The sequence below is a fragment of the Sardina pilchardus genome, chromosome 8, assembly GCF_963854185.1.
Source record: "Sardina pilchardus chromosome 8, fSarPil1.1, whole genome shotgun sequence".
In the NCBI taxonomy this organism is placed as follows: domain Eukaryota; kingdom Metazoa; phylum Chordata; class Actinopteri; order Clupeiformes; family Clupeidae; genus Sardina; species Sardina pilchardus.
In genome coordinates, this window is record NC_085001.1 from 18,156,134 (window position 1) to 18,175,422 (window position 19,289).

Here is a 19,289-nt window from a genome sequence, read left to right on the forward strand (position 1 = left end):
CACTACGGTAAACTTACCAAAAAAATACAGATTAAAAATGTATTAAACCACCTGTAAACGTTGCACAGCCATTAAGACTTGACTACCAACCAAAAATGCATTCTGTCCATTTTTAAAGATTATTTTGAAAACACATTTTTAAAAGCCTTATTGGTCCCAGATGACCCAGATACAGGTCTGGTTGTACAGTTTCATTGGTTAAGCGTAACAGGACCCTAAAAGGTTAATCAAATGCTCATAGGCACATCAAAAATACCATAATGCAACTCCCCATAATCATATGATAAGTGAACATTTTCTAAATTTTCTAAATCTCTGATGAACGAATGAGAGCTGAAAGGGAGAGAGAGAAATAAAGAGAGGGAGATCGGAAAGTCTTGAGGTCAGTGGTACTGTAACTGGAAATTATTGCGAGTGATGGCATCTTCACACCACACTGTTGGTTAAATCTTATCATGATTGTGTCAGGTTTCCTCCCTAGATTACACTGGGAGCAATGTGCAGGACAAGATAAAAAAATAAAATAAAAATTTACTTTCATTTGTACAGCTGAACAAGGCCAATCTCTGCCTTTCCAGTCATTTATTTGACTTGACAATGTTTTGAGCTTTATGTGGTATCATGGAAACATGGAAAAAAAAAAAGAGCCTTCCTTAGGGAGTTGATTTCATTTATGTCTGCATATATATATATATATATATATATATATATATATATATATATATATATATTTATCATTTTAGTTGTTTAATTGATTTTTTGAACACTCTTTTGTTCTTAAAGAAAGAAAAGTAGACAAGCAAGTTTGTATTTTACAAATATTTGCATTTTTATTTCACAAATAAGAGTAGATCAGCTTATTTCCTCCTACATCTCCAAAAGGAGACACCATTAAAAGCCCGCCAGTTCAAACAATGGTGTGAAAGCGTCATCATCTCGTACGATAGATATCCTCACACTGCGCAAGAGACACCATTTCGGTTCACTGTACAAAACTTGTTCAAGGGGACTGGAATGAAGTTCACCTGAGACGCTCTCCCCAAAACTGACCCAGAAACACTACATGGAAGCCACGACGACACCACTGGCCATTCTCAATGAGCAAATGTTACACAGTAACCGGCACAGCTTGAAATCAGACCATTTTGTTCTGTTTAAACCATGTGATTGCATAACACTAAAGGATACAATTTCTTTCTTTCTTTTTTTTTTTTTAGACGTATGTAATTTAAATCAGCACCTATAACAGCACACCTTTCAGGGTGAGTTTGGATAATACATTTGTGCTGTCCTGGTTCCATTTTGTCATTACATTGTTTGTGTTTTTACATTTAATCTCACCGTTTGTGTACACTTGTAGACTGAAATATGACAAGTTCATAGTAGGTTAGTCAGGATCTTAGATGAAAAAAAAAAAAAAAATACACATATATATAGATGACACCACAATCCCTAATAGAAAAGCGGTCATCCAAATGCTGGTTAAATTGTTTCCATCATCACACATTTTTGTATGTCACTATTAGCAGATTTGAAAAGAACATGTGATGCAACGAATGAAAAGCACTGAAGAATTAATGTCATTTTGATAAAATTCCAGTTTTGTCCCATAAATGTGTAATATGCTGCTCTGAATAAAACCAGCCAGGGCTACACACAATGGCCTTACGCTTAACCAGTCTACACATGAAACAAATTGGCTTCCAATCATCCGACCAAATAGTCCTTCAAAATAAAGTAAAATGTATGGAGGGGGTCCTCACTGGTATCATTGGTACTGCTTGCTATCATATAATACTCTTTTAAAAAAAAAAAAAAAGCGGAGAAATCATCCATGATTTGAAAAACAATACATCAGTGCATAGCAGTTCGAAGACAGTACAATCAACACAACAGAACAGAACAACCTCAAAAACAGTATGTAACAGTACAATTTGTCAGTCAGTCTGTAGGAATTTAACCCCATTCTTGCACATGGCTTGATTCCCTAGTAGACCAGCTAAGTCTTGGGCATATCCATTCCATATGTACTGAAATTAATATCAAAGGTTCAGTTTTACAGACATGGTAGACTAAAGGAGAATTTCAATGACTATCACTGAAAACAGTTTCTAGTCTAGGACCGATCCTAACTCATGTTTGGGAAACTGGCCCTATTTGTGTTCAAAACAACACAATGGGAATGTTTTTTTTTATTAATTTTAGATTAAAGACAAGATTTAGGTGACAAACACTAACGAATAGCCTTATAGTCAGTCTTCTTTGAGCTTGCCAAAAATTGTTACTGGTTTATTGTCTCAATATGAAGAGTGGTAGCTGTTTTAGAAGAACTTATAATACAACCCTCTGAGTTATGCAGAGCTAACACTACCACAAGTCATACAGGTTAAAGCAATGATCTCACAAGGATTCATCAGCATAAATCATAAATGCCTGTTGGATTTTCTCAAAGTACACCTAAATGCTCCACAATTGATGTTAAGTACTTGGCATACTGCAACATCCAGCTCAGTGTCAATGCAAATGTATGTGTATGTGTCGTGTTTGAAAAAAGCTCTGATGGGACTAAGCTGAACAGAGCTCTACATTGGCCACAAACTCAGACATGTTTCTGCATAAAAGACAAAACACAGTTGAAAGGCACAGCACTCCATTTTAGTGTTAGTGTCCATGAGCCACCACGAGACCAGATTGGGTATTTTGTAAATAGGTCCAGGACATCAACATATTCCGATTTGCATTATTTTGGCAGGTGAGACTAAGGGTACCACTGCCAGACTAACTTAAGATAGCATTTAGGCAGAACCATTACAGCGATCCATGTAAGTATTTTAAAGCAGTAGTCTGATCATTATTCACAATTAGCCAGGGTGAGATTTGTCTTAATCTAATCACATAATGTATCTACGACATCTAGAAACAAGTGTGTTCAGAATGGCTTCCTAAAGTAAAAGTTATGTGGTAACCATAAATGTGAAAAGACAATCTACTCTGCCACACACACAAACACAGCCTGTGATTTACCAAATACAGTACAAAAAATAAGTGAATATTCTGATTGGAATATAAAATTCTCAATTGAGTTTATGCATCAATTTCATTTACAGTAAATATAACTAGGATATTAGTTCAGGGAGGAAGTCTATGGGTATATCTGATATAATGCTACAGTCTATCTGTTCACGTCTTGCTGATACCCACATTATCATTCTTGATAATGGACGAGAAGGCAGTTCCAGGAAAGGAAAAAACGACACACCTACAGTAACGCATGGAGCTGAACATGTTCCAGGGAATGGCTTTCTGTCCCTCTTTAAAATGATTCAACTTTGGAGCTCAAACTTATGAGATGTGAAAAGCCCTACCGAGGAAATACCATGGGTAACAATATACACAATCGCTCATACAAACATGGTGAAAAAAAGCACAGCCTTTTTCCACAACAGACCACACACCACACATACCACACACACACACACACACACACACAGGGAATTTGACTTCACCAGTGCACAAAGGACTCTACATGAGAAATAGTAAAAAGTAAAAATAAAAAAATAAAATGATGTTTGGTAATGTTGACAGCAGCACTTAAAACTCATTGACAGTTTTCTTTTTAAATGAGTAGAAACCTGACCGAGACTTGATCAGGGGCACGCATGGCTGAACTAAACAGAAGTCCTACCACCAACAACCTACATGACAGGTCTGGGTAGACACAGAGGTCAAGAATGGCAAAGACGAAAGCAAAAACTCTCATACAGGCTCATATTTGGTCTCCGTGCCTTGTATAGGATGTATAAGCAGGGGTAGCTACTTGTTTCGAAAAAAAAAAAGAAAAAAAAACACTATTTGCACACGCAAATACCTTCAGGGGAGTGAAAATACACTGTACAGAGAATATGTTCAAATATCCAAATGGTGCTAAAACCATGATAGGCAGCTTCTACAAGCCATAGATATACTTAACCCTGCAAGAGAACCATTCTGGTCCATTGTCTCACACACAGTCAAAAGGCTAACCTTACTCCATGGCCATCCAGGCTCCCACAGAGGTTCCTTTCACTCTGCATTTCATCGAAAGGGAAGAGGAGAGACAGAGAACAAAGAAATTGCACAAATAATATCACCTTGAATCAAGGATTACTGCCTTAACAACAGCGTCCACTCCATTGGGAAGAATCCCAGTTTCAGAACTCCAACTTGGTGGGAACTGAAGCTAGGACACACATCCTTCACTGCTATTGCACCAAAACTACTATGTGATCGCGGTATATACTTGTTTTTTGTTTTTTTTTTGCATCAGAATGACAGAGGCCAGACGTGTCTCCTCAGGTGGCGGAAGGCAGGTTCAATGAGGGCAAATGAGATGAAAAGCAATAGCGTAGGGTAGTCTGCATCAGAGAGGATGTACTTATGTCAGTTAAGTATTTATATGCATATTCTTTAGCGTTTGAAGATGGGTCCCTTCAGACATTGCCATGAATGGGTCCAAAAAGAAAAGGAGGAGGGGAGGTTCTGGCAAGGAGGGGCCTGAGATGGAGAGGGTCTTCCAAGGACTTCCTCTGAGCCCTTTGGAACAGGTCTTAGGTCATTAGAGGGGTGGGGGGTGGGGGGGGCGTGAGGGTGCCCCATGACCCTGGTCCATGTAGGGAGGGGGAGGGGGTGAGGTGCGTGGGGCTACCCTAGCTGGATCTGGCCCGAGTACATGGTCAGGAGCAGCATGATGGCGAAGCCCGTGAGCAGCCCTGCGTTCTGGATGGCGAAGGTGACCAACGAACCGCTGCCTCCCGCCTCCTCCTCTTCACGACTTACCTCGTTCATCTCGGGGAACTAGTTGGGGAAAAAAAAATAGAAAGAAAGAAAGAAAGAAAGAGAAAATGGCATCACTTGAGTAAGCACTCAATTGTAAAGCGGTTTGTATTATGCCCAGAAACACACAGGACATACTAAGAGGGTTTCATTTGATTCCCAGTACAGGGCATAACCAGTAAGCCTATTAATGTCTTTAGCTTTCAAACACATCAAACAAAGAAATTATCTTCTCACAGGAGGCACTGTTTGTTTTTATATGTTTTGTCTGTTTACAGCATACTGCCCTTACAACTTTTAAACCTTTTAAAGCTTATCTACCAAATGCTCTATAGAGTTTGAGCTTGTACTTAGGCGTTTGACCCCCCTGACCTCAGATCAGCTTGTTTAACTGTAAGCTCACCATGTCGGCTAAGGCGATGTAGAGGAACATGCCGCCGGCCAGCGCAAAGATCCAGTTGGGCGAGAAGCGGCTGCCGGCCAGAATGCCAAAGCCCATGCCCAGGTAGCAGCAGCAGGCCGACAGGAAGTTGAAGAACAGTGCCTGCTGGATGCTCATGCCCGCATTGAGGAGAATCACGAAATCACCTGCACACGGCACGGGCAACAACAAGGACACGTCACAATCACACATCATGCAAGTTCAGTCGGTCTTCGAAGGAACTACCTTCAAAGAAAGGTTACTAGTCTGGGTCATTGTAAAGGAATTTGTACTACTCAAAGGTACTGGAAAAGGTACTACTCACACACAGGTTACTTTGGAGGACATTTCTTATTCTAAAAGAGCTTTGTGATTTAGTATCAATCTGCAGCTTATTAGATGAGATTTATTTAGAGATTAGAAAAATGGATTATACTTTGTGGTTTACAGCAAGGCTATGAAACAGCACCTTCTTACTGAAACACTATTTGCACGCACAACATGCACAGGCACACTCACAAACATACACAGGCACACTCACAAACATGCACAGCACACACACACGCACACACAGGCACACTCACAAACATACACATGCACAGGCACACTCGCAAACATGCACACACACACACACAGGCACACTCACACACAGGCACACATGACACACACACACACACACACACACCACAGGTGGTGGAAGTCCCATCTTACCGAGCTCATGGGGAAACTCCTCGCACAGGATGGCCACCGAGGTGCTGACGCCCTGGAAGACGGAGGCGGTGAAGGAGGCGCCGATGGCCAGGCCGTCGATGAAGTTGTGCAGGCCGTCGCTGAGCGTGATCATCCAGGCCAGCGTGCCGATGTCCGAGTAGGCCGTGCCCTTCAGCCAGTAGCAGCCGCCGCGCCCGCGACTGCCACCCCCACCTCCAACACTCTGGGTGTCCTACAGAGCAGAGGGCAGAGCTGGAGTTAGAACCAGGACAAGCTGGAGGTGAAAAAACGCTTCCTATAAATTGTTATTATACTGTACTTATGAATTTAAATAACACAAACACAACCCTATTATGAATTAGCATATACTGCACACACACACACACACACACACACACACACACACACACACACACACACACACACACACACACACACACACACACACACACACACACACACACACACACACACACACACACACACACACACACACACACACACACACACACACACACACACACACACACACACACACACACACACACACACACACACACACACACACACACACACACACACACACACACACACTTCAAGATCCCCTCAATGGTAGACTTAATTACTGTATGCCTTACACCACCTTTAATTACATAACAACTACTGAAGAGGTCTTAAGTTAGCGGTTGAGGAGGTGCACTGCAGCAGATGCTATTGGGATAAATGAGAGAGGATCTCCCTAAGCCCCCCTCTTGTAAAGCCAGCCCACCAATCCCACGCAGTCTGTCCTGTGCCATCCACCCTAGACTCAGGACGTCAGCTTAAGTGTGAACTGACTTCAGACCGTAAATGTGCCAACTCTAGTTAGTCAAGCTATAGTTAGTTAGTCTAACCACATGCCCATTGTTTCTCTTTCTCTGGACACGAATGCAAAAACAAGCTACTAGAAGCCCAAAAATAAAACAAATAAACAAATAAATAAATAAAGCATGTCCCTGTTTAATTGGGGTCAAACTGAAATCAAGCCACACTCATTAGCCTCGGACTCCCTGGCACGGTGCCAAGGTGCCATCTGCGGACTGGCGGCTGGCGCCTCACCTGTAAAGTCTGGCGCGTGCTGAGCATCTTGTCGTCCTCGCCGACCCCTTTGAGCTCGCCGTCCACCCGGGACAGGGAGAGCCCTCCTGCCTCGCCGTTCTGCAGCTTCTCCGTCAGGCTGTCCTCCAGGTCCCCGTTGGAGGTGTAGCTGTCCGCGGGGTAGTGGCTGTGGCCGTGACCGTGGCCCTGACAGAGCGAGAGAGAGAGAGGGGCACACAGGTCACTAAGACTGCAGTGTCAGAATACAGATTTCTGTCCAAAGCCTGTGTTTGACCTCTATAGTCAGATAAGAACCAAAACGAACGGTTTAAAAAAAGGAAATGGAAGCTTTAGTGAAGTTCTACAGGAAAGACAATCACATATTCTGTTCATAACTTGTTAACCTATCATAGCTCAGGAGAAGCAATCCAAGCAAGTGTACTGACCACATCATTCATTAATTTCCTAGCCAATTGAAGTCCATTCAGTCACACTGCCTACGCCTCCCATTCATTCAATAAGCCTACTATGAACCAATAGGAAGCAAATGCGCTTCTTAAACTTTAAAGTTTAACACCCCTCCTTGCTACTTTCAGTAAGCCAACTTCGACGACTCCACCACCACCCCACCGCCACCAGCTGGTCCCCGTTTCAAGCTATGCCGGGGGTTTGCTCCTCGCCTCTGCCACAGTCTATTGGCAGGATCCGACATCTCTGCACTGCTCACCAGTCTACAGACGGGGGCCTACGCCAAAGACTCAGCTTTTATGTTTCTCATGTAGCTTATCTTGTTACTGATGTCCTATTCAGGATTAAATCCCGAGTCTTTCTGGTAGAATTAGGGGATATGTTCAGGGAGAAATGGCAGGGAGCAAAAAGATCAAAGTCCAGAAAACTACGTGGTCAGAATCAGTATCATTCTTACTTCTCTTATTTCAATTTTAAAATACCACACAGACACACAGACACACACACAGACACATACACACACACAGTACAGGACACTACAGGACACTGAACAAATGTTGTCTCTGTAGTTTCTGTAGCAAACACACTTAAGCACGCCCTTTAACCTGGTTACACTGCCACGTGTCGTGCACCAAACCACACACATGGGTGTTACACGCTTCCATCATCTACAGGTGACGAGCCAGATAAGACTGCAAACAATTCACCCTCAGGGCAAACGAACAATACTACGTATGTCACACACACAAAGCCAAGCCCCCAGGCAAACGTACATGTGCTTCTGGGCTGTTACTTTGTTCCCGGGTGTGCCGCCCTGGTAAACAGGCCGAACGGGCCCTGCCTAGCCCACGTCTGCAAACATGATAACTTTACGCTCACATTTTCGTCCAAGTGCCATGAATGACGCCACATAGCATGCAACTGAAACAGATGTGACGTCATCTGAATACCAGGGCAAGTGTCCAGTGGAATACTCAAAAGCCTTCCAGTGCTCACACAGCATGTCTAAAGATCAGGTATGAGAACACTCACTCCACTCTTTGGCTTCAGTATCATTTTGAGAATCTTCTCGGCGAAGAAGAAGAGGTAGAAGCCCCCGAACACCACAGCAGATTTGGAGACGTAGTAATCCACCAGGGGGTCAAAACCAAAGGCCTGCAAATAAAAACATCAGCAAATAAAAACATCAGTCAAAACATCAGTCCAAAGTTATACATTTTTCAACTGTCACATATTGTCTAGAACACATTAGTATGTATCGAATACATTAGCATGTAACTATCAATCTTACCAAGTTACAAAACACAATCAATCTCTAACCTATACAAATCTAAATATTTCCAAACTCCAAACCCTTGATAAATGTGAATTTAAAGTTCTATGTACAAGCCAGTTAAAAGATCAGTTTGTGCTAGAGGGATTCTGTGCCATTTTACTGGATATCTATTTAATATGCACAGATTGATTGATACCTAAGTGAAGTATCTTTAATTACATATAAAATGCAGAGAGAACTGATTGATCACATCAGTAATGAATTATAGGTCGTCCCATGTTAACAACAAAGAAATTGTGCCTCAGAGCTTCCCCAGTCCCCAGCTGCTACAGCCCTCCGTGTCCGCCAATATTCCCAGATCTGTAAAATCGATCGCCAGACTTTTGATTTTGACTTTTGATTGATTGCACTGATTGGCAAACAAAACAAAAAAAGAATCTTGGGAGAGAATTTTTGACTTTGAGAGGATTTTGGATGCAGCTCATTTTTATTAGCTCTTTGGCTGGGCCTTTCAGGGGAGTCGCTGAGGCTTGAGAGACGTGGCTCAACTTGGCCCACGGCCCTCACCCGCACACCCCTCACCCCCACACCCCTCGTCCCCCCTCGCTACCTCTGGGATGAGTTGGAACAGGGCGTTGGAGTAGAGCGTGCCAATGGCCAAGGCTATGAAGTAGAGGAGCAGGCGCTTGTAAAAGGTTTTCCTCATGAAGGGAACCACGCTGGCCCCGACCAGGGAACACAGGGAGATGACTGTCACACACAGGAAGCCATAACCCCACACTGGAGCCAGCACCCACGCCATACACGATAGGGGGGGAGAGAGAGAGAGAGAGAGACAGAAAAAGGAGGAAAAAAGAAGGGGAAAACGCATTTAGGATATTTGGGAATAAAGATCCAATGAAAAAAAGGCATACAAAAGTTGTCAATCCTTCAGAGGAAGAAAAAAAAAAATAACCCAGAAAACCTGTGTTTGATTTTCAAAAAAATGAAATTATAAAAAGGTTTAGATTATTATAGACCATCATTCATTCAAATTCCACCTTATGTCTTGGATGGTGAAGAAGGATTACAGTAGAGGTAGCACCTTGATTGAACCAAACCACAACCAAAGGAGAGAGAGAGGAAATAAGGAGGCTCCTGGTCAAAGCAATCACATGGAAATCACAGAGAAAATCCAAGATGTCCTAGAAACAAAAGGTGAAAAATAAAAAAAATGATCTGGTACGTGATGCTATATTTCTATTGAACCATAAGAAGGATGAGTAACATACTGGTACAGCTCCTTGATAACAACCAGATACTGATGCTTTTCACCACTAATGTGCCTTTAGAACAGAACAGAATCAGACCATGATACCAGGTCTGCATCCTATTTCTGCTTTTAGCATTTAAGACAGCAGCTAGATTGTCAATGAGGACTGCAAGCAATACAGTGGGCAGACCACACGCCACACACATGTCCTCATGTTTAGGAACATCTGCCAAAGTGACTATTTTGGCCAAAGAAGCTGCTCAGTATAAAAGGTAGCATTATGGCAAGAGTTGCCCTGCATGAACACGCACCCAACAATGCTGCCCTATTCAACAACGAAAAGGCTCTCGGGCGATTAGGCATGCTCGACTGAGCATGGCTCCCTAATAGGTCACTGATACCAATCTTCTCACTCACGCCCCCTCGACCCTACTCTACACACACACCGCACCGCTCGACCACAGGAGCGAGATCACAGGGCAGAGCCCAGTAAGCCGATCCCCTCAGATATACACACACACACACACCAAGGAGTCGGAGCGTGTGCCACCTCACTTCCTCTCTAGAGACAGCCACCACCACAGCAACCAGAGAACACAGGAAACAGGAAAGCCTCCACAGCCTAGCCTGTAATTAGCAAGTAAACAACAAAACAACGCCGAGTGCCATAAAAAAACACAGTCTTTTGTCATTGGCCGGTTGGCAAATCGGCCTTTGAAGGACTGGGGCTGAGTACACTGGCCCCATGGGGGATGAGCGGGGCTTTAAAGGGAGAGGACGGGCGAGAGCAAGGCCTGGATTCACTGGAGCGAGAACGAGAGAGAGCGAGAGAGAGGACCTGGCGGGGCAAAACTGCGCCACAGCTGTCCCATTTATCAAGGTGGAGGAGGAGTTGGACACGATCGATGGCCCGTTTACCCAGGAGGAATACAGAGGAGCTGTTAATCACACATGCAGATGAAGACGTCGCCGGCAAGATTCCAGTGAATCAGACAGCGGCACGTCAATCCCTGAAGAGGAAAAAAACCGGGGAGATGTGTGCAGAGGAGGGAGGGAGGGATAGGAGCCATCAAGAGGAGATGTGTTTGGCTTAAGGAGAGTCAAAGATAGAACAATAATTAATACACAAACAATAGGTTTCCCACAGCCTCGCTGCTTGGACCCCTTAATTATGGCCTTGAGCTTATTTTGGTGTATGTGGGAGAAAGAGTGAGAGAGAGAACAAGAGAGAGAGAGACAGAAAGACAGAGAGAGTTTCAGCATGAGATGAAAGAGGGCGAGAAGATTTGTTGGTGAGATTTCCTTTCTGTGGGGAAGTGAAAGAATCAGAGAGTGAGCGATAGTTGAAGTGAAACCGGAGAGTTTTGGAAAGATTTGTGTGGCGAAGGCAACGAGAGCCAGGAGATGTGGCCTTGCGGTCGGTGGCTCTGGAGCGAGGGACGAGAGAGCGAGGTGTATACTGCACCTCTGGGATGAGCTGCATGATGGCGGTGGAGTAGAGCGTCCCGATGGAGAGGGCGATGAAGAACGTCAGCACCCTGTGCATGAAGCGCGTCTTCATCAGGGGGACCACAAACACAGCGGACAGAGAAAAGGCACTGACCACCGTCACGGCAAGCAAAGAGAAGCCCCAAACTGACACACACACACACACACAAAAACACACGCAGAGCAAAAACAAGCCTGTTAATAGCCAGTAGCCAAAAGCGGTTACAAAGACAAAAGCAGCAATATGCTTCAGCTGTTGTTCAGCAACACTAGGGAGCAAAATGCCAAAGGGCAAAACAAACACACAAACAGACAAAAGGCAAAAGCCTCAGCAAAAGTCTCGCCACACCCTGTGGAAAGGGACTTTCTCAGGCTGCCTGTGCAAGTAGGGAGGAAGGAACTGTTAATGTCAGGTGTCCTGCCAACGTGACCTGTGGCTGTGGGCAGATGTAATGACAAACTGAAAACCTGACGGCGCTGTTAACAGAGCCGCACTTTTCCCTCGAAGACAGCGCGAGTCAGCACGCGTTCACCTCTTCCCTCGAGGACAAGGTTCCTCTCCCGCGTCCGGTCTCACATTAACGTGGCCCTTTTACATATTACAGTACATCCACTGTACCTAGAGAAACAGAAGGTCACGCATGGTAGCGCACTCCCAATCCACCATCGCATCCACAAAATCCTAAGGAGAGGAAGGAGAGCACAGGGCACGGAGGTCCCCATGCTTTAAATATTAATGAAGATCAACATCATATAACCAGAGTGACATTGTGTGGATGTAGAAGACAAATCTGTAAAAGAGAAGGGGGGGGGGGGGGGGGGGGGGAGTACATGAGAAGTTCTGCACAAGTCTGCTGATACCTAGAAACTAGAGAAAAGTTTTGAAGGTCTGAAGAGTGAAGACAAAGCTGTGAAGAGATTCAATAACATCTTTCTGGCCAATTGAAAAAAATAAAAAAGCAACCACACAGGGATTGGGTTTGGGTTTCAGGAACACAGAGGGCACAGGAACGGAACGGGCCGGGCCGGGACGGCACGGGACACCCCGTTTCACTCAACCGCACCGGCGCTGCGGAGGCTACCGCTACAGCTACAGCAGCAGCAGCAGCAGCAGCAGCAGCAGCGCTCGCTCGCTCTGGGGTGACATTGCGACAACTCTCCTGCTTTCTTCACTGAGCCTTGGTGGAGAGTGAGAGAGAGTGAGAGTGTGAGTGTGCGGGGGAGCTGGCGGTGCGGTGCCAACGGCGAGCGCGGCGCTCTCATTAGGGCTTAACGGAAAAAAAATAAAAAACACCTGACAATATCAGCATTTGGCTCAGAGAAGCACGGCCAACAAAAAAAAAACACAAACCATTTTCCAAGGACCAATTGAGACGAGTTAGCAAGGTCATCTACAAGGATAAAAGCCTTTGAAATGGAGAACAGTGAGGTTCAGCATAATCATGCGTGCAGGTCTAAGCAACAGCACAAAGTGACACATACACAGACTGAATAGAGAACTCGTGCATTGAAAAATGAACTCTGTTATCCAGCTGCCTCTAGTTCTACATGTGCCACTCCATAAAGCACATCTGCTTCCAACATTTGGCCTTGTTTGTCTAAATACCACCAGAGTCACACTGTCCATTCAGACAGAGAAACACAATGAGATGGGTCAATGACACACCAAAAACCTCTAAATAGATGCAGTGCATTACTTTTACGCTTTTGTCATGTTATTATTACTTTACTGTTAGTATGCTTTAACAACAAACTTTAACTAAGGATATCTAAGGACAGGTTGGAGTTTGGCCAGGTTTTAACAGAACTGAATGCACAACGCACCACCATGGAGAAGCATTGGAGGACAGTTAATATTTCATTTCCATTAAAGAGTCAACCTCTGTATAAATGAATTATTCTGATCCCAAACCTGCCCCCCCCCCCCCCCCCCCCCCCCCCAAAACTCCTCCAACTACAATGAACTCACTGATCTCAACATGAACTGTAAGCCAGCATTTAGACAGTCATTCAATTCCCTCCCACTCAGCCTGAGAGTGTTCTGTACCCAGATAAGAAATGATGAGACCGAGGGCAGCTGTGGTCATTTCCCAATCCATCTCTCTCTCTCTCTCTCCCACTCACTCCATGTCACTCTTCACCATCCCATCCAAATAAAGGCAAAAAGCCCTAACAATAGCAGATGTAGAATGAAATAGACAAAAGAAGAGAGGGTCTGCGTGGTGTTGCCCTGCGCGGGTTACCTTCGGCGTCGGTGGGCCGGAGGCTGGGCTCGGCGTCCGGCTGCTGGTCCTGGCCGGCGGTGCAGGTGCGCAGCTCCAGCTGCTGCAGCATGGTGGGGCAGATCTCCTGCAGGCCCCGCCCGTCCAGCCGCGACTGCTCACTCATGCTGTGCACCGCAAGCGTGTTCGCAGACAAACACTGTCACACAGACACACAGAGAGACAGACAGGCAGACGGATAAACAAAGACAAAGACAGAGAGAGAGAGAGAGAGAGAGAGAGAGAGAGATGGTTTTAAAATGAGAACAAGAGCTTAATTTAACAAAATGTTGACAAAACCAAGAGAAATCAATTCTAATGTCTCATTTTTCACCTCTTTTCATAGTGATACGCAGCAGCTGTTCTATGCTTTGAGAAAATCTGTCTACATACAATAAGGCTTATCACAGTCCAGATAATAAAGTAATTTGCCAATCATTTAATGATAAGGAGTACAGGTATATGTCGATAAGGTGTTGATTTAAGACAGAATCATGTTGTGGAGCGTCATCCAAAAGCCACAGCGTGCAAACGTAGACCACAAAGACTTATCAGAACCAATGGCAAACAACTGTGGCCCTGTGTCAACACCACATCCTTTCCTGTCTCTCTCAGAGACAGGATGCAGACACCTATGCTTCGGATTTCTCTTCATGTCCATGAGCTGGTACCTCTTAAGTCACTAATTATCAGACAGCTTCTCATTTACTTCGTTTTCACTTTTGTCAAGAGTTGTGCTCTTTCAACACTTCTAGTAGTGTTGCAAATTCTCACACGTGGCAAGATAAACAAAAACAGAACGCTTCAACAATAGCAACATCCTGGCGAGCCAAGAACTCCACATCAATTGAAATCGTACAACTCAAAACATGCACAGCTTCATCTGTGCGAGTGTGAGAAAGACATGACTCACTCTGGAGGAGTTTGCTCGAGGAGGAGGTGCCTCGGACGAGGCGTTCTCCCCGTGTCCCGCGCTCAGCCGGGCCAGCAGCGTGCGCAGCTGGGGCACGGAGATGGTTTCGTTGTCGCCGTAGCGCGTCAGCAGGTCCTGCAGGGCCGAGAGTTGGCCGCCGGCACCGGCACCGCCGTCGCCATCGCCCGCCACGGGCCTGCCGCCGGACGCGAGCAGCACAAACACGAGGGCCAGCAGAGCCCGGGTCATCGTCAGCTGGGAGCCGCCATCTCCAGACCTCTGGACCATGACGCCCAACAGCACTGCCTGAGTGGGGAGGGGGAGGAGAAGAGAGGAAGAGGGGGGCGCAGGAAGGGGGGTTCAAACAGGAACGCTGTCAAAGTTAGTCTGCAATTACTCTGCAATTATTCATCAATTACCCTCCTCACTCACTCTCCTCCAGTGAGTAAGCCAGAATACAGAACAAAGCGCTCGCTGACGCGGTCATGACGTTTAGCAGTTCACCACACGGAGGAGCACACACACAAACAAACTCTCTTTCACACAAGCAGAGCAGGGGGAAGAAAATTGGAGTCGAAGGAAAATTACCAGAGTGCATTTATGCATAGGATGAAGGAAGGGTGTGTGTGTGTGTGGGGGGGGGGGTGGGTGGGGGGGAGGAAAAATAAACTAAAAGACTCAAGGATCCCATTCATTCAGGAGGCACTCACCCCAACCAACTTCAGCTGGCCTGTCGCGGAACTCCTCAGGTGGGCCTAAGAGCCGTTGGAGAGGAAGGCGGGACCGGGAGCTTGAACACAAAAGAGGGTTGAAGAACAGCTAACACTTCAGAGCCTGGTCATCTGTGGAGAAAAAAGAGGAGCACGGGTCTTGAAGTAAAGCTGTAAAATTAGCACACAAATCAACAAAGCCATCCATCAACCCTAACACTGCATTGCATTAGATGCTCTTTGTATGTGATTAGTTGACTCTTGTCTTAGATATACTGAAGCCATCATTGAATGTTGAAGCCATGTTGAAGTTTGTTAGGACAGGTTAGCAGACTTACAGCACTGGCTCAAAACCAGGTTCTCCTATCTTAGCCAGCTTCAGGCTGAAGGTAAACTGAACCCTGTCGACATCTATCTTTCATGCGGCATCTTCCGTATATATATATGTGCGTGACTGGAAGAATGACAACCCACCGTGGGATTATGTATAAACTAAGTGATTCCAAACAGTAGCCTTTGTGTTTATGAATACCAGGCTAGGATCACAGCTTCTAATAATGATAAACGCAGGGTCAGTCCAAGGCTGTGTACGTGCATGGTCTCTTACTGTGCATGGCTATATCTGGTCAATGATAAGACTGGGCCAGAATAGCAGCCCTATCCTGTCAAGACCAGGGAGCGACAACTTCTCTGTGCGAGGACCCAAACAAACAAAACATGCAGCATGCGGTTGTGGCATAATTTCTCATTTGCCTGACCTCGGTTGTGATTCACAGAAACCCCAGTAATGTGTTTCATTGTGTATTCAAAACATAAGCTACACAACAAAATACAAAACAGGTTTTAGTCTACGTTTGCAGACAAGAGTGTGATATTGTTGTGTCAGTGATTGTTTTCCACAATATGATACGATTTATTTTACACAATATGATGTGATTTGGTCTAATCTAGCATTGGGTTTAACTAGTTTGATAATGGGAGACCATTTCAACAGACGCACTATGGAATGTGGTGGGTGTTGTGAAATTAAAAAGAAAATGAGTGCCAACATCAGGGAAGAGCTTCCAGCTCCTCCTCACAGTCACATAACAAACCCACAGACATGTGGCATATCCAGTCCCTACTCACTCCTATCTCTGCAAAACACTCAAGAGTCCATCTCATCTTATCATTTACACACACACACACACACACACACACACACACACACACACACACACACACACAGAGAGAAAACAAGAGCCAGTGATTGCATCATGGTGCCATCAACAGCTCTATCACTTGTCTAATCTCTCCTCCTGACAAGGAAAACGCAGGAGCGAAAACTACTTTTAGAAAGTTTCCCTCATCATCACCTTTTATTGCTGATCAAGCAGGTTCAAAAACTGAGTGAAAGTAGTGACAAAAACCAAGTTCATTCTCTCCTTAACTTGATAGCCCTACAACAAGGTTCCACATTGAGCTACCTACAAGACTGTGACCGACCACACAAACCACAAAAAGACCTTGTGTGGGGTGAAAACATTCAGTGAAGAGACTTCATTTCGACAAGGCCGAACACTTCCAAGACTAAGTGATAGGGTCATAATTTGCTGACAACAAGGATGCAGTTGCCAACAGGAAGCACACTTGCTCTCCTAACTATCTGCTGGCACAATCAGCACAATAAGGACGAAACCTATATCCAGGTGCTGGAAAGTAACGACGCAGCATTCTCATCCTCCTTCAAATAACCTTCAAAGTGTTCCACACAGTTTTCATTATGGGATAAAGGTGGAGGGAGAGATAAACTCTGAGACAAGGCTGCTGTGAGAGAATGCAAAGGTACCAGACATGTGCAATATTTCAAAGGGAAAAACTCCACTCGTCTTCAGGGGGTCGTAACATAAGCTTAAAAGCCAACAGGGAGATGGAAAGGATCTCTCAAAATGTCATCAGCAGTACATTGTGGAGTCTGTAGTGTTGAATAAAAGTTACCGATGCAAGACTCAGTTTCAAACCGTATGCAACATGTCCCACCAATTAACTGTAACCGGTGTTGAGCAACTCCAAACACTTTCATCAAAGTGAGTTACAGTATAACCAGAGAGGGTTAAGGATCTTTGGTATAACTACAGAACATAAACATTTCAGATGCGTCAGCATATTGTCCATTGTTTGATACTTTGTATCCTGCATGTTCTTATGAAGCAATAACATGAAATGGTAAAGGGTCATGATTGTTACTGTAGATATTCAAGGCTGGGCTATTAAGAACAGGAATAAAAACATTCGTTTAAGCCACAGTTGAGGGTGCAGAGTACTCCACATGTGTCATACCATAGACAGAGTCCGCTATCAGATGAAACGACGACACAAACGATGGACACTTGACTGTTGATGTTGTCAAAGATCCTTGATTACCAAACTGATGTTTTCCCTTTTTATGAGGCTTTGTAGCTAACAGACTCCCACAGTCAACGTCACAGCATCCATGATCAAGCATGCGAGTGATACTGTTAGCAAAGGATGATTCTTCGATAGATAGCTGATGTAATTTCATGTTGTTGAGCAAAATCAAACAATTGTTTTTGATATATTAACGTTAGTGACCATCACTTCAATGTAATGTCACCTGCTGCTAATCCCCCAACAATACTGACATGCTAACGTGAGTTGCTAATTCAAAGTTATTAAGACCCTCAGCATTTCAAGCTAGCTACTGCTAACCTAACCAAAATGTTCTCTTGAAGAACGGCATCACATTATTTTCAGACTGCCAAACCACTGCTGTTCGCACAGAACGGCCTAGACAAGGACCTTGGTCAGACACATCGTCAAACTATCTATGCCAAAACATCAGACACCGACGACCACCTGAGTGGCGTTGTTAGCTATGTAGCTAGCAGATACGCAAATCTTGTCTGCAACCATAACTAGCCAGCCACGTTCTGTACTTACCCACTGTACACGTCTTGTAGATTCAGATTTAGTTGAAAGCTGAATGAGCAAAAGCAGACAGAAGTGAACGCGTTCTTTCTATCAATGTGCCACGTCTATAGCTACGCAAATTAACTGAGCAGACAGCTCATTGACCAGTCCTTCAAATGAGACCAATTTTGTTGCTCCGTGATCCATCCATTCAGAAGCTACAGACGTGTAACGTGTAGTCGTGTACGGCTCCGCCCCCTTTCAGACGCACTAGTGAATGGCAATTATAACAAGAAATGCGGCCAGATTAGGTGGATTTGTTTTAACCTTCTCTATTCACAGGGTATTTAAAAACATTTGAACTAAATTTGAGGACATATGTTAAAATCCAAATACGAACAACGTTTTTTTTTTCTTCTTCTTCAGAGTTGTTACATTTTGTGGAGTTTCCTTTCTATAACAGATAGGTCTGCGCTTCCGGACAGACTCCCGTGTCCACAGGTGTAGGAGTACTTCAACTCAAAACAGGGTAAGCTTAGTGATCTCAAAATAATGTAACATATATTTTTGTCCTTATTCCACAGGTAACAAGAACGGGAAGAAATGGGAGGGCAACCATTTTTTCAGCAACCAGAGGATTTGGGTTACCCTTTGTAAATTCCTTTACTACACTACATCCCTCCTCAAGTAAAGGCCAGGACAGGCATACACAAACCCATTCTGTGGATGCATTTTGACATTTAAATGATAAAATATGATTTGTAGATATACTACAACAGATTAGAATAAAACTCGACTTGAAACACACATTATTACCAAAAACTATGACATTATTGGTGGGGCCTGGTATTTCAACCTCCCTCCTAAAATGCTACGCTCTGTGATAACCATACATGCCAGAGCCTCCTTGTTGTGTCTGCCATCTAGTGGCACAACCTCAAATTACGCAACTTGTCAGTAAAGTCAAAAATCATAGGCCATATAAAACAG

The 19,289-nt window shown here is 44.5% G+C and overlaps 1 protein-coding gene across 2 annotated transcripts; it reads right to left on the reverse strand.

Moving 5' to 3' along the window:
• Positions 1 to 804: 804 nt before the first annotated feature.
• Positions 805 to 18,485, reverse strand: slc39a14 (solute carrier family 39 member 14). 2 transcript variants are annotated; one of them, XM_062543046.1, is made up of 10 exons: positions 18,330 to 18,485; positions 15,390 to 15,521; positions 14,680 to 14,985; positions 13,749 to 13,926; positions 9,376 to 9,545; positions 8,522 to 8,644; positions 7,043 to 7,228; positions 5,945 to 6,176; positions 5,216 to 5,400; positions 805 to 4,833 (listed from the first exon to the last, which is right to left on the reverse strand). In XM_062543046.1, the coding sequence occupies exons 3-10, from the start codon at positions 14,965 to 14,967 to the stop codon at positions 4,681 to 4,683; spliced, it is 1,515 nt and encodes a 504-aa protein (XP_062399030.1). In that variant the 5' UTR covers positions 14,968 to 14,985; positions 15,390 to 15,521; positions 18,330 to 18,485; the 3' UTR covers positions 805 to 4,680. The 2 variants fall into 2 exon arrangements, with proteins under 2 accessions (XP_062399030.1, XP_062399031.1); XM_062543047.1 differs by lacking the exon at positions 9,376 to 9,545 and adding an exon at positions 11,483 to 11,652.
• Positions 18,486 to 19,289: the final 804 nt, after the last annotated feature.